Raw genomic sequence first — 16,551 nt, forward strand, 5'->3', positions numbered from 1 at the left:
TTTCTCTCACTGTGTAACAGCAAAAAGAGAAGAAGGACATTCCGACACCTTGACATCTTCTCTTAATGCTGGGGTGGGCCTCCTGCCTTTGACGACAGTCGCCAGAAAGAAGAAAGAGACCGAGGTGTTACAGGAAGGAGCCCGCGAGTTGCTCTCTCACTTCAATCACCAGAACCTGGGTGCTCTGCTGAAAGTTACCAGGAACACGCTAGAGGCCGTTCGCAAGCGCATTCATTCCTCCCACATGACCAGCTTCCGGGGTAATGATCCCACACCATTTGCCTCCTGGCTGGCCAAGTCTGGTTGCTGGTTGTGTGTGTGTGTGTGTGTTCCTGTTAAATTTAAATAATAAAAACCCCCACCATTTCTTGAGCGCCTCCTTGTAAGTTTCAATATTATGAACTTGGATTATCCCAACAATTCTATGATGTAGACACTATCATTCCACTCATTTAAGACTGAGTCCAGGGAGGTTAAGTAATTAGCTTAGCGTCGCTTAGCTCTTGTTAATAACATCATAATCAGCATCACGTTTAATCTTTTCTGTAATAAGGTGAAAACGTGTGAAATGAATTATTTTAATTAGTGAAAGAAAAAAATACGTACTTTAAAAAGAAGATATCCAGAAAGATAATTTCATTGTTAAATTATTAGATTATTAGCCAGTCTTATAAAGAGAGAAAGATCTTATTAATGCCATGATCTCCAAAGCAGAAATTGTTTTTACTATTTTCGTGTCAATTTAGTACTTTCCAACTGATTTCTTCATTCTCAGTACAGCCATCTCTCCTCGGCACCATTCAGAAATAGGTGTTGCATTTCCCAGAGGGGCCACAAAAATCCATCAGATTTAGAGACATTCTGAAATTAAATTTTAAATTAAAAAGATATAAAAAATAAAGTAACAGTAATTAATTAAAATTGAAAAAACAATAGGATAACAAAATCTTTTAATTTATTTTGCATATTGGCATTTAAGGGAAAACATCTCTAATATTTAATTAAAAGTGGATGAATAAAAGTGGAAACATTAAAATAATTTTTTGATTGGTGGCATGGCTTATTATGTTTTATTTTACTTCGGAATGGAGGATAGTTCTTTCCTTTGACATGGGGATAATATTAGAACTTATCAACTGTTGATATGCTGAATATTGTCACGTCTTCCCCAACTTTATATATTACAGGTATTTCCAACTGTATATATAGAGTTAACACGCACACACATATACATATTTAGACACCTATACCTATATCCAACTTTAAAAGCCCCTCGGGTATGGTGTAAATGGTAAATTACACTTTATTTCTTCTCTACTCTTTAACCGCGCCCTTTTAGGCAAGAGTTTATATAATTAAATCTGACTCCAGGCAGTGGGTTTCCTTTATGGAGAGTGTACCCATAGATTGTAATCAGCAGAAAATGGCTTGGGTTCCACCGCACTGCTCTGTTACATTGAGCAAAACTAGATCCTCCATTAGTTTTTATTCATTCATTCTTTCATTCATTCAACAAATACATACAGTATTGTCCAATGATATACCTATTATGTATTGTTCTAGGTGCTTTAATTTTTCTGGTTAAAAATGAAATAAATTAAAAATTTATTAACTAAGTTAATACATTTTAAATCAAAAAGATTAAATCCTCCCTGTTTTGTGTTAACTCAGACAGTAACAGTACCTCTAAAATGAAGCAGAACGTTCTGCCCATTTTCCGGGCAAGCATCACTCTGGCCATTCCAAACATCACCATGGCCCCAGCCCTAGAAGACATACAGCAGACGCTGAACAAAGCCATGGAGTGCATCGTCACTGTCGCCAAGGGGGTTAGACAGTGGAACAGTGAGCTATTGTCCAAGGTGGGTGTGGGATGAGGGAATCATTTCATATGATTGAAATGAATCTTATGATTGGTGGCATGGTTTATTATGTTTCAAGGTCATATGACTGAAATATGTCCTTTTCCACTGTAGAAAAAGATGCATGAAAGAAAAATGGCTGCTTTGCCGAGTAACGAAGACGGCGATTCTGATGTTGAAATGGGAGAAAACGAACCTCAGGGTAAATGTTCTTTTAGTTCTTTCTAACTAGTCATTATAAATCAAAATATATTGAGCTAAAAGATATTTTCCGTCCATGCAATTCTCAAATCAGATTAGATAGGAATATTAATCTATGAGCCAATTTCTAGTTTATAAAATATGAAGATCCATGTATTTTAATATCACCATCATGAATAGTGTATTTTTTTTTTTTTTTGCGGTACGCGGGCCTATCACTGCGGTGGCCTCTCCCATCGTGGAGCATAGGCTCCGTACGCACAGGCCCAGCAGCCACGGCTTACGGGCCCAACCACTTCGCGGCATGTGGGATCCTCCCGGACCGGGGCACAAACCCACGTCCCCTGCATCGGCAGGCAGACTCTCAACAACTGCGCCACCAGGGAAGCCCCATGAATAGTGTATTTTAAATGGGTATCTCACAAGACATACTAGGGGACAAGTAGGATTTTAGTTTCACAGTTTAAAGAGAAACTTGTCATCATCACAATGAACATTGCCTGACGTTTAAGAGCTATTTTGTATTTTGAGCCATTATATGTCCTGTTTTGCTAACATGCTGTGATTTTTGCTGTAGATCTTATGGTTTTCATTTATATTCTGTAGTATTAGGTAGCATATGACATCCAAGTTGCTAATGATATATGATAAATGTAGTTTAGTCCTACAAACTTCTTTTAAAGCAACCATGCAAACAGGGCGTGTGTAATTTTCAATTAGTGCTCATATCCCCTGAGAACTAACCACAAGGCAGAAACTAAAACAAGTTCCTCTTTAAAATAGTCTGTTACTGAGGAGGCTAAAGACAGCTCACAACAACTTTATCCACAACTTACAATATTATTTATTTAAGCTAAAAATCTATATTACTGTGTTAATTTCAATTTTGATATTGTTTGGAAACATTGCTTAACTTCCTAGAATAGCTTAAAATTCAGAATTTTCTAAACTCGAAATATGTTCAATCATGAATTATATCTTAAATTGAGAGGAAAAATGTTTAATGGAAAATTAGACATATATTTTTGTCATGACAAAAGAGTTAAAAAAAGAAATAAGCTGCACCTTTTATAAATAACAGCTTTGAGATATAATTTACATAACATAAAATTCACCCTTTTAAAGTGTACAATTCAGTGGTTTTTAGTATATTCAGAGTTGTACAACCATCACCACTATCTAATTTTAGAACATTTTCATCACCTCCAAAAGAAAGCCTGTACCTATTAGCAGTCATTTCTCATTCCCTTCCCCCAGCCCCTGGCAACCATTAATCTACTTTCCGTCTTTATGGATTTGCCTATTCTGAACGTTTCATATAAATGGAATCATGCTACATGTGGTCTTTTGTAACTAACTTTCAAGTTCTAACTATGTTGTAGCACATATCATTTCTTTTTATTGTGGAATAATAGTCCATTGTATGGATATACTACATTTTATCCATTCATCAGCTGATAAACATTTGGGTTGTTTGCACTTTTGGACTGTTAAGAATAGATAATGCTATGAACATTTGTGTAAAGTTTCTGCGTGGACATATATTTTCATTTCTCTTGGGTATGATAGTCATGCCCTGAATCATATGGCAACTTATGCTTAACATTTTGAGGAAATGCCAAACTGTTGTCCAAAGCAATTAGACCATTTTACCTTCCTACCAGCAGTGTATGAAGGTCTCTCTCTCTCTCTTTTTTTTTTCCTTGTATCCTCACCAACAGTTGTTGTTGTCTGCCTTTTGATTATAGCCATTCTAGTGTGTGTGAAGTGGTATCTCCCTGCAGTTTTGATTTGCATTTCCATAAAGACCAATGATATTGAACATCTTTTCATGTCTGTATGTGTAGCTTTTCTTATTTTTTTTTCCGTTTATATATCTTGTTTGGAGAAATGTCTGTTCTTTGCCCAAGTTTTTAATAATTGGACTATTTGTCTTTTTATTGTTGAGTTGTTTATATATTCTGAATACAAATCCCTTACCAGATATGTAAATATGTAATTTGAAATATTTTCTTACATTCTGTGGGTTGCTTTTTCACTCTCTTTTTTTTTTTTTTTTTGTGGTACGTGGGCCTCTCATTGTTGTGGCCTCTCCCATTGCGGAGCACAGGCTCCGGACGCACAGGCTCAGCGGCCGTGGCTCATGGGCCCGGCCGCTTTGTGGCATGTGGGATCTTCCTGGACTGGGGCACGAACCCGTGTCCCCTGCATCGGCAGGTGGACTCTCAACCACTGCGCCACCAGCAAAGCCCTGTTTTTTCACTTTCTTAATGGTATCTTTTGAAGTATAAAAGTTTTAATTTTGATTCAGTCCAGCTTAGCTTCTTTTTCTTTTGGTGCTTTTGATTGTGTATTTAAGAAACTGTTGCTTAACTTAAGGTCATGAATGTTTACTCTTATGTTTTCTTTAAACATTTTATATTTTCAGCTCTTATATTTAGGTCTATGGTGCATTTTGAGTGAAGTAGGGGTCCAAATTCATTCTTTTGCCTGTGGGTATTCAGTTGTCCTAGCACCATTTGTTGCAAAGACTATTTTTTCCCAATTGAATTTTCTTGAGACCCCTGTTGAAAATCAGTTAACCACAAGTGCAAATGTAAGCATTTATTTCTGTACTCTGGATTTTATTCCATTGATCTTATGTCTATCCTTATTCCAGAACCCCACTGTCTTGATTACTTTGAAGTAAATTTTGATTAGCTTTGAAGTAAATTTTGAAGTCAGGAGTGTGAGTCTTCCAACATTTTTCTTCTTTTTCAAGATTGTTTTCGAATATTCTGGATCTCTTTTATTTCTGTATGAATTTTGAAATCATCAGCCTGTTAATTTCTACAAAAAAGATTTGTGATTTTTGGGATGTGCTGAATCTGTAAGTCAATCTGGAGACTATTGAAATGAAATTTAAAAAAAACGGAAATAATACAAAGTATCTCCTCCAACCACAGTGAAATGAAATTAAAAATCAGTGATAGGAGATTTGGGAAATTCACTAATACATGAAAATTAAACAATATACTCCTAAGTAACCAATGAGTCAAAGAAGAAATCACAAAGGGAATTAGGAAATAGTTTTAGGATAAATGCAAAGGAAAACACAAAATGCCAAAACTTATGAAATGCAGTTAAAACAGTGCTTAGAGGGAAATTTATAGTCTTAAACACTGATACTAAAAAAGAAGAAATATCTCAAATCAGTAACCTAGCTTTCTAGGTTTTAAGAAACTTAACTTCAAGGTCACTGATTCTTTCTTCTACAAGCTAAAATTTGTTGAGCCTTGCAAGTGAATATTCATTTCATTTATTGTTTTTTTCAACTTTAGAATTTGTATGTGATTCTCTTCTACATTTCTATATCATTATTGATATTCTCTATTTTATGAGACATACTTCTCGTACTTTAATTCTTCAGATAGGGTTTTCTGTAGCTCCTTGAACATATTTTAATAGCTGATTTTAAATTCTTCTCTAAGTTTAATTAGGCCCCATTTGTTTATTTTTGCTTTTGTTTCCTTTGCATTAGGAGACAAATAAAAAATATTGCTATGATTTATGTTAGAGTGTTCTGCTTATGTTTTCTTCTAGTTTTATGGTTTCCAGTCTTACTTGTAGGTCTTTAATCCATTTTGAGTTTATTTTCGTACATGGTGTGAGAAAGCTTTTGCACAGCAAAGGAAACCATCAACAAAATGAAAAGATAATCTACTGAATGGGAGGAAATATTTGCAAATGATATGACCAATAAGGGGTTAATATCAAAACTATATAAACAGCTCATACAACTCAATATCAAAAAACAAACAACCTGTTTGAAAAATGGACAGAAGACCTGAATAGACATTTTCCCAAAGAAGACATACAGATGGCCAGCAGGCACATGAAAAGATGCTCAACATCGCTACTCATCAGAGAAATGCGAATTAAAACCACAATGAGATATCACCTCACACCCGTCAAAATGACCATCATTAAAAAGAACATAAATAACAAATGTTGGCACAGATGTGGAGAAAAGGGAACCCACTTGCACTGTTGGTGGGAATGTAAATTGGTACAGCCACTGTGGAGAACAGTATGGAGGTTCCTCAAAAAAACTAAAAATAGAACTACCATATATGATTCAGCATTTCCACTCCTGAGTATATATCTGGAAAAATGAAAACAGTAATTCGAAAAATATACACACCCCAGTGTTTATAGCAGCATGATTTACAGTAGCTAGGAAGCAGTCCAAGTGCCCATCAACAGACAATTGGATTAAGAAGCTGTGATACATATATACAATGGGCTATTACTCAACCATAAAAAAGAATGAAATTTTGCCATTTGCAACAAGATGGATGGACCTGGAGGGTATTATGTTAGTGAATTAAGTCAGACAGAGAAAGACAAATGCTCTATGTTATCACTTATATGTGGAATCTAAAAAATAAAACAGAGGAAAGAATATAGCAAAACAGAAACAGATTTACAGATATAGAGAACAAACTTGAGGTGACCAGTGGGGAGAGGGAAGGGAGGAAGGGAAAAGATAGGGGTATGGGATTAAGAGATACAAACTACAATGTATAAAATAAGTAAATAAATAAGCTACAAGGAAATATACAACACAGGGAGTATAGCCAGTATTTTATAATAACTTTAAATGGAGTACAACCTATAAAAAATTTGAGTCACTGTGTTGTACACCTGAATCTAACAGAATCTTGTCAATCAACTGTACGTCAATAAAAATTTCTTTTCGTCTAGTAATTCCAATAGTGGGCTTTCTCATGTATATTTCTATTGGCTGTTTTTGTTCCTGTGGGTGGGCATGACTTTCCTGTATCTTTGCATGTCTCGCAATTTTAATTTTTGTTTAAAACTTGATATGTTAAAGAGTATAATATGGCAAATCTGATTCTTTCTCCCAGGGTCTGTTGTTGTGGTGGTTATTACTGTTTTATATTGACTTTCCTGGACCAATTCTGTAAAACTTGTCTTCCCTGTGGACTGCACCACTATAGTCTGTGCTTGGTTAGTTTAGCAGTTAACTATGATTGCACAGAGATTTCCTTTAATGCTTTGAACCAGTAAGGCTTCCATGCTTTGCCTAGGGAGTTTGTGTGTGCACTGGAGCACCCTGAAAGCTCAGAAAGTTTTCAGCACTGCTCTAGCCTTTATTTACTATTTGTGCAAGACCTCAATTCATGAGCCAGCATGAAAGATTGGGACATTTTTAGGTCTTTCCTGGGCATGTGCACAGCTCTGTACATACGCATGACCTTCTAGAACCCCAGGAATATGTCAGGGCCCTATAAGGCCTTCTGTGGACATCTCATTCCCCAGATCTTTAACTTTTTTGGCCACCCTTTCCATTGCCCCAACAGATATCATTGCCTCAGACAGCTGTGAAGTTACATGTCACTGATGTTTTTTTTATTTTTAATTGAAGTATAGTTGACTTACTTCATAAGTAAGTGACTTATGTACTTCAACATAGTGACTTGGTATTTTTAGACATTATGAAATGATCACCACTATGAATCTAATTACCATCTATCACCATGCAAAGTTATTACAGTATTATTGACTATATTCCCTGTATTGTACACTACATCCTGTGACTGATTTATTTTATAACTGGACTTCTTAATCCCCTTTATTGGTTTTGCCCATCCTCCTTTCCCCTCCCTCTGGCAAGGACTAGTTTGTTCTCTGTATCTATGAGTCTGCTTCTGTTTTGTTCTCATTGTTTTTTGACAAACACCTTGGGGATAGGGATTTTCTGTCAGTGGGTTCTGAGTCAGGTCAAATGAAGGTAACCTCTTTGAATGGGGCTTGCCTAGGGAGCTTCCAGACAAGTCAAGTAGGAACAACTCTGTGGGGCTTCTTGAGGAGCCTCAAGCCCAGGCTGGTCCCTCTGGTGAATGTGGCCTGCTGCTGGCTGTGGTTTTCACAGCCACGGTCATTGCAAAGCTCCTGTTTCTCGAGGCTGCCGCATAGCCAGCAAGGGGCAGCGTATGTAGAACCAATTAACAAAACAGTGACAAAACTCATTGTTGTTACTCAAATTTCAAAGTATTTCTCGAATAAACAATTCCTTGAATTGTTGCAAGCTTTGGTTAATGTCCAGAGTCCTGAAAAAATTATTATTGACAAATTTGCCCAGTGTTTTCAATTGCTTTTATAAAGAAGATTTTTTCAGAGGTCCTTACTTTACCATTACAGAAATTCACTCATCTTTTTAAAGCATGTTCTATATACTGTTGATATAAATGTTTCTCTCTCTCTCTCTTTTTTTTTTGCTTTTAGATACCTTTGAGATAGCATCGGTGAACTTACCCATTCCTGTGCAAAACAGGAACTATTATAAGAATGTTTCTGACAACAAAGAGATTCTAAAATTAGTCTCTGTGCTTAGCACAATCATCAACTCCACCAAAAAGGTATGCCAAGAGGATCTGCAGCCAGGGTCTTTTGCTTTACAGCAAGATTGAAGTTGAACATTTAAGCTTGTCCTTCACGTAGCCTGGGTCTCACACACTGTACCTTCAGTGAGCAGCTTATGGAATCTCGTACGTGCTCAGCAAATGTTTGTTTAACTCAAGATTTTTCATTCTAGATTGCAAGGTGAAAGACAATTATTATTTCTGTGTTTTATATTGTCTTCTGTTTAATGCCTTTAAACTTTTTATGTATTTATGTAGTACAGATAAGTCTGTTAAAAAATTCAAGATGTCTCAAACCCCAGGTCAGACTGTTGCTGCAGTTCACCTTCAAAGAGTCAGTGATGCTGGAACTGACTTGAATCATTTGAAATAGAATAAGTTTACACTCAATTTTTGTGTTTCTGTAGTTGGGCAAATCTTATAAAATAGATGAAAATTTATATATATTGTATATACATGTATGTATATCATGGAAATAAGATAATACTGAGAATTTCGAAAATATTTTCAGCATGTACTTGTACTGGACATGGATGTAAATTCAGGTTAATTTTTTCTTCCAAACTGCTCTTCTCTCACCTTTCCCTTTTCTGTTCAGGCAAATCTGTCTTTGTGGTTAAAAAGACTCAAAATCCTGGTGTCAGTTTCTACTTAAAAGAAAATATTCACATTGGCACTAAGACCTGCTGACTCTTTAAAACTGTTTCTCATTGTTGAGGGAACAGTTGTCACTCAGTAAATATATCTTTTCTATTACTCAGTTTTGATAGAATGAGTTTCACTTGTTTGAAAGTGTTTTGAAAAGCTGCCTTTGCTGTAACCATGTGAGGAAATATTAAGTTTAATTTTAATGTATTCCTGAGGGAACTGGAAGCTTTTGCATTTATGCATTTTCAATTTTCCTTCTTAATATCTTGAAGGTCTTATACTTAATTTTGCCCTAGGGACTGCGTTCACATAATTCAATTTAACAAATATTTGTCTAGTGCTTAGTTTATCAAGCTCTGTACTAAACGATAAAGGTAAGTAGAGTATTCTATGATGATAATAAACATTCAAGTATGCTTTCAAATGTCTCAGTAATCATGGAAAATACAATAAAATAGATCAATAATAAAGTCCATTACTTTCTTTCAATATAAGCAGCCACTGTTATGAAAATCTAAGGGTAAGACAGAGTAGTTGAAATTAATGTACTGCAGGCAACAAGGTACTTATGCCTGTGTCATTGTTGTTGCATTTGCCTTTATACTATGTGAAGGAAATGTACAGATCTTAGTACAGTCTTCCTTAAGGTAATAGAAAGGGTTGGCACTTAGAATAACTTGAAGGACTTTATCCAGATTGATAGGATGGCCAGATTGTTTCTGGAAGACTGTATGCACACTTGGTCATAGTGCTAGACGTGGCTCTCCACAGCCATAGACCCTTCTGAATTTTCTGTGACTGACCCTTCCTCGACCACAGAAAATCCTCTGACCCCAGCCCCTTTCCTCTTACAATAACTGGTTGGATCAGAATACAAACCTGACCTACATTCAGCACATCCATAGTTTGGCCATCAACTTATAACACTGCCTGGCTTGAAAAGATGAGCTGGACCAAACAATCAAAATAACCATGGCAATTAAAATAACTTAAGTAGATCAGCCCTACATATGTAGTTCAAGTAATTTTTCCTTTAGACTTTAGGTTACCTCTGCTTTCAAAAGTTCCAGTTTAATAAAGATTGACTCAGATAAAATAAATGAGAGTCTAAAACTTATTTAGTTAGGGTATGTTCTTTTTTTTTTTTTAAATCTATCTATCTATTTATTTATTCAGGCTGCGTTGTGTCTTTGTTGCTGCGCACGGGCTTTCTCTCTAGTTGTGGCGAGCGGGGGCTACTCTTCGTTGCGGTGCACGGCCTTCTCATTGCCGTGGCTTCTCTTGTTGCGGAGCATGGGCTCTAGGCTTGTGGGCTTCAGTAGCTGTGGCACACAGGCTCAGTACTTGTGGCTCGTGGGCTCTAGAGCACAGGCTCAGTAGTTGTGGCACCCAGGCTCAGTAGTTGTGGCTTGCAGGCTTCAGTAGTTGTGGCTCGCGGGCTCTAGAGCTCAGGCTCAGTAGTTGTGGCACAAGGGCCTAGTTGATCGTGGCATGTGGTGGGTCTTCCCAGACCAGGGCTCAAACCCATGTCCCCTGCATTGGCAGGCGGATTCTTAACCACTGTGCCACCAGGGAAGTCCCAGGTACGTTCTTAATATTATAAACCCTTGGGTGTTGAAAGAGCTCAGGATTCTGGAATTTTACCCATATTCAGGGATCTTTGATAATCTGTAATTCGTTCTCCAAACCATCATACATTTGTGAATATGTCTAGATGCTGTTGCAGTGCATTCTGGGTGTGCATGTCAACATCTCAGCCCGTGCCAGGGCATCAGGGGTAGCTGGGACAAGCGGGGGCAGGCTTAGCTTTCTGCATTTTAGTGGGTGTGAAGTGTCAACACTCATTAATCCTGAGGTTTCAAGGGGCATCTTTAGCTGCATGTGGGGAGCTAGAGTAAACCTACTGCTTGGCTTGGTTCGGGTTGGTGAAATTTACTTAAAATAATCAGACCATTTAGAATGCTGTTGGTAATGCTCTGTTCTTTCAAATAATGCCACTTTTCTCTCTATCTCAGTTGAAATTTTTTTTTCTCATGCAGATGTAACTCTGAAATTATAATGTAAGACAATAGAAAAAGTTGACTACCAGGAGGTATAAACATTAGAAATGAGGAGACAAATTTTAATTATTTGGAGATGATATGATTATCTATCAAGTAAATCCAAAAGCGCTAATCTAAAAAATACATATGGCCCAAGAAGAGTTAAGTTAGTAGTCAGTTGAAAGGTAACTATAGGCATTTCTGCTGTAATGCAATAAACATGTTCCTGAAAAGCCAGTTTTGCAAAGTTGCACATCTAATAGGGCTTATGAGAAAAGAGGTTGAGATAGACACACACAACCTAGGAACTTCTGTAACCAGAGTAATATCAAAACCAATAACCATCGTAGTAAAATATTAACCTGTTTAACAACGCCATAGTCAGTATAGAACTTTACATACTATCAAAAGGTAAAAGAAACTTGGTAGAAGTTGTAACAAGGTGTAAGAAACAGTTGAAAATACTGAGTTATGGAGGCAAATATAAAATTTACAGAGATCAGGTCTAACTGTGCAAAGAACATTCTCAAAACAAAGTGGAGCACAAATTAACCCAAAAGAAAGAAGAGACAAAAAGCATTGTGCCCCTCTTTGGTTTGCTGCTTTAGTGGGTACAAAATGAAGTGTTAGGAAAAACAGCATTTGATAATGTGACCTTCCTGTTATATTGACATCATTCCTTATTTGCCAGTTGCAAGAAAGCCAATTCATCTTACAGAAGCACACTTTGTAACAAAGCAGACCATTTGTTAAAAAAACAGTTTTTTAAAAAACTTATATGCCATCCATACAGTTATAAGGATAGTGGAAAAAAGATCCTTTTTACGATAAAATCATTGAAAAATACCTAGGAGCGTACATAATGAGAAGTTTGTAGGGTCTTTATGAAGAGTTCTCTAAAACTTAACAAGGAATTAAAGAAAAAGAGGTGAGAAGATTTGGAAACACATGGGAAGATTTAATGTTGTATGGATGTCAGTCCTTACCTAATATATTTATACATTTTGTGTGATTCCATGCAATCTTTCAATGGGGCTTGATGCTGGATATATTCTATTTGTCCCTCTAGATCTAATCTCCACGCTCTCACCTTAGGGAACAAGTCAATGGGTTTCCATTGAGACTTCCAGTAGATTTCACCAATGAGAGTCTTGGAGGAGTTTGTGCAATGGGAAAAAGTGACCTCAGGGTATTTTTTTCCCCCATAGCATCACCCTCTCTGTGGCATGATTTGAGCTGTGTTTTTGACCTAAGGTCCAGCTCCAATCAATAGGGCCTGGTTCACAAGAGATTTTATGGACTCTCTCTCTCGCTCTCTCTCTTTTTTTTTTTTCCTGAGAAACTGTTTCCCTCTCTTTTTGGCTAGGATGGTACCAGTTACATTGTTACTAGTCCCAGGTTACTATTTACACTATTGTATCCAGTTCCAGTCCTGTGGCATTTTCAACTAGTCACACGGTTCACTAATTAAACATTTTAATAAATCCATGGGAACCACCAGCAACTGGCAAATGTTCATATATATCATGATACCGTTTCTGATTCTTCTTTCTCTACACAAATACGTTATTTGTATTCTAGGAAGTTATTGCATCCACTGACTGCTTCAAACGCTACGATCACATTTGGCAAAAGGAGAAAGAAGAAACCATTGTGACATTTATTATGAAAAACCCCTTGCTTTCTGAATTTGAATCCCAGATTCTCTATTTCCAAAAACTAGAGCAAGAAATTAACACTGAGCCTGAGTATATCTGTGCGGGTACCATTGCTCTGTACACAGGTTGGTTCATTTTCTTTCAGACAGTCATAAAAATTCAACGTATTACTCTGTCTCTTTACCTAGATTAGTATTCCAGAGAATTCTAGCTATCTTAAAGATTGACTCTCCTTTTATTGGTCTCAAGCTTTAAGACCAACTTGTAGATTTGTTTTTAATTCCCTTCTGCGTAATTATTTATTCTGGACTATTTTGAACAGTCTGCTGCTAAACCTTGAAAATAAATGCTAATTCAGGTAAGGGATGAGTCTGTCATATTTGGAATTAAAATGTACCCTTTCTTTAATAAATAACAATAACAAAGATTTGAGGCTTATCTCTGACAGTTTCGATAGGTACTGTTTTTTTTTTTTTTCCCCATTTTGGAATGTGTTTTGAATTGTTGCAAATAGGCTTTATGACATGAATGGATATATAATGATTGGGAAAAACTAATTTTTTTCCAGTTTGCTTTTTCATGTGTTAGAGGGCTATCAGCTGCAAAGTATTTACTGTTGGTAAACCGTTACACTGGGTCTCCTTATACTGGTTCTAGTTTTTCAAACTGAACGGTGGACATGTGCGTTTTACAGCTGACTTGAAGTTCACCTTGACCGCTGAGACGAAGGCCTGGATGGTTGTCATTGGCCGTCACTGTAACAAAAAATACAGAAGTGAGATGGAAAACATTTTTACACTCGTTGAAAAATTCAGTAAGAAACTGAATCGCCCAATTAAAGACCTAGATGATGTTCGAATTGCTATGGTGGCACTGAAGGAAATTAGGGAGCAGCAAATCTCCATTGACTTTCAAGTGGGACCTATTGAGGTAACTGATAATCACTCGTTCTATAGAAATACCTCCATATGTTGGGCTCTATTAGATGAACTATTGACCAGATCTGGACTGGAATTACAAATGGATGCTAAACCCAAGAACAACGATTTCAGTAATGATACCTAACCTATAGGGTGCCTCGTATGGGCAGTTCTAGTACTTTACACAGCATTTAAGGTGTTGAAGAGCAGAGCCTGAGATGAGGATTTCTGTATAAGTGATTTATTGATGAGTGCTCATGGGAGAAGTAGAGTGAACGAAACAGAAAAGGATGAGGTTGGGGGTGGGAGGAAGCTAAGCCAGGGTGTGATCTTAGCTGTAGACTAACTTCGGCCTGATCCCACAGGGAGTGTTCTGGAACACGAATTGTACCACAGAGTTGGCCCCATTTTGAGACAAGGGGGACTGTTTTTATTCCCCCAAATCAGTTGGTCATTGACCATTATTTCCTCATGAGGAGGCTCCTATCAGCTGAGGACCATTTTCAAGGGAAGAAGGCAGCTTGATTCCTGTAGTCAACACACCCAACAATCTGGGTTGCAAATAACCAGCTGATAAACAGGACCTGGATGGGGCACTGACAGTGTCCATTCATGGGTTTACTCTGTATTAACTCGTTTAATCCTTCCTACAACACTCCACTTACAAACAAGGAAACTGAGGGTCAAAGAAATCACATAGTTTGATTAATGTTGCACGTTACTTTTGTTTTTATCATACTATCTTTTCTAGACGCAAACGCTTTATCAGGAATGGGTTACTATATTCTTTTAAATGAGACTAGTATAACTGTAGCATTAGAACAATTCCAGTTATAAAAACATTATCTTTTCATCACACCATAACTTAAGTGTCTGGACTTAAACTCTGATGGTCAGGATCATACTCTTGTCTCATATTGTGTGCACGTCTCTTTGAATTTTGAAAAATTTCAAATTACCATGAAAATGGCAGAGATGACTGAAGGTTTGCCCCTTTACTGTGTTGGGTCAGGGAAATCACGTGGTCCATTGTGTTCTTCTTTGGAATTGAAACATCAAGGCAAAGACCCGCTACTTGGACCAGGGGAGTTTGGAGAAAGGGTTTGAAGAGGAGGTCCAGCAATTGCCAAGCCTTTCCTCCTGATGTGAGAGTTAAGACAAACTGTTGTCAAGTAGTCAAGCTCAAGATGCAATCTTTAGTACTGATAGAACTTATTTGGAAGACCTGATTTAGCGTTCAGCTCCCATATTCCCATTGTATCTTACTTTCTCCATTTCCCCACCCTGTTCACACACACTATGGCCTTGTGAGCACTAAGTCCCAGAATTGTACTTACTCGTCCATCAAAGGCAGCATTGGAAAGCTGCAGGTCTCTGTGTTGCTTTGTTGATTTGATTGGTACTGGGGTGCAGACTGGAGGCCTTCAAGGAGAAAGAGGGAAGAGGAAGAGAGGCACTGGGCTATGCTTGCCCAAATCAACAATCTTTTCCCCAAATCAACAATCAGGTATTCATTCTATGTCTTTGGGGAAGAGTAATGGTGGGAGAAGAGGCCAGGGGTATTTAGGAAAAATCCTTTCTCATGAAAACCAAACTTTGCCTTATTTTAATCTTCTAGACAAGGGAATAGTCCAGGATTTTGTGCCCTGAGGGCAATAACTTGGCTTAGGCTCTGATTCAAGAATGCCCTCTTAAGTCTTACTGTTGGAACCTTTTACCAACAAAGTGAAATAGGATAGAGTTAAAACTCTGATTCATTTTATTATTCTAAAATTAGCAGTTAAATTGTTTTATGTTTTTCATTTACTCGATTTAATTTTGTCGTCTTCAAATACAATTTAGGGGCCTAAGTAAAAATACCTTTTATTTGTATAATGATTTATAGTTTTCAAAGTGCATTTAAATTGATATGTTTTTTGATATTCACGAAAATCCTGTGAAGCAGCCAGGGAATCTTCCTGTTTTACAGATGAGGAAACTGAAGCTAAGTGGCTCAGTTGCTCACTTAAGCTTTTCCAAGTTTGCAAGTAGAGTAACTAGAACTCTCTGGGCAGTTTCCCTGTCATGTGGATCTTTTCCATTCTAATGCTTTAAAAAAATGACTGTGCATACATTTATGCATCTGACTGGCAGAAATTAAAATTTTCTTCTTTTGTCTAGGAATCCTATGCCCTGCTTAGCAAATATGGGCTTCTGATAGCAAAGGAAGAGATGGACAAAGTGGATACTCTGCGTTACACTTGGGAGAAGCTTCTGGCACGTGCCAGTGAAGTGCAGAATGAATTAGTCTCACTGCAGCCCAGTTTCAGGAAAGAGCTTATTAGTACCGTGGAGGTCTTCCTCCAAGACTGTCACCAGTTCTACCTGGACTACGATTTGGTACAACTCTAGCTTTCTCTGTGTATTTTGGGAGAAGAGTGACTACAGCATGCAAAATGTAGTTGTTTAAAGATAATATTGGGTGGGCCAAAAAGTGCCTTCGGTTTTTTAGGTAAAAATAAAGACACATTTTTCATTTTCACCAAGAACTTTATTGAACAACGTATTCATCCTTTTGTTCCACTACCTTCTGCCATTTTTCAGGCAACTTCATAATTCCATCTTCCCAAAACTTTTTATCTTTTTGAACAAAGAAATGTTCCAGGTGCCTTTTACAGTCTTCCAGGGAATTGAAATATTTTTTTATTAAGAGAATTTTGTAAAGAGTGAAATAAATGGAAATCCGAAGGTTCAATGTCTGGTGAATAAGGTGGATGAATCAGAACTTCCCAGCCAAGCTGTAATAGGTTTTG

At 37.1% G+C, this 16,551-nt stretch overlaps 1 protein-coding gene across 1 annotated transcript in view; it reads left to right on the forward strand.

Annotated features, from left to right (window-relative positions):
- DNAH5 (dynein axonemal heavy chain 5) overlaps positions 1 to 16,551 on the forward strand; it is a 200,419-nt gene that overhangs the window by 33,942 nt on the left and 149,926 nt on the right. Inside the window, exons 17-23 of the mRNA XM_024741734.1 lie at positions 21 to 260; positions 1,672 to 1,862; positions 1,977 to 2,064; positions 8,355 to 8,488; positions 12,763 to 12,964; positions 13,534 to 13,769; positions 15,920 to 16,138. Coding sequence (XP_024597502.1) covers positions 21 to 260; positions 1,672 to 1,862; positions 1,977 to 2,064; positions 8,355 to 8,488; positions 12,763 to 12,964; positions 13,534 to 13,769; positions 15,920 to 16,138 — 1,310 coding nt within the window. The remainder of the gene's footprint in view (positions 1 to 20; positions 261 to 1,671; positions 1,863 to 1,976; positions 2,065 to 8,354; positions 8,489 to 12,762; positions 12,965 to 13,533; positions 13,770 to 15,919; positions 16,139 to 16,551) is intronic.

This window comes from Neophocaena asiaeorientalis, unplaced genomic scaffold (genome assembly GCF_003031525.2).
Source record: "Neophocaena asiaeorientalis asiaeorientalis breed wild unplaced genomic scaffold, Neophocaena_asiaeorientalis_V1.1 scaffold10, whole genome shotgun sequence".
Classification (NCBI taxonomy): Eukaryota; Metazoa; Chordata; class Mammalia; order Artiodactyla; family Phocoenidae; genus Neophocaena; species Neophocaena asiaeorientalis.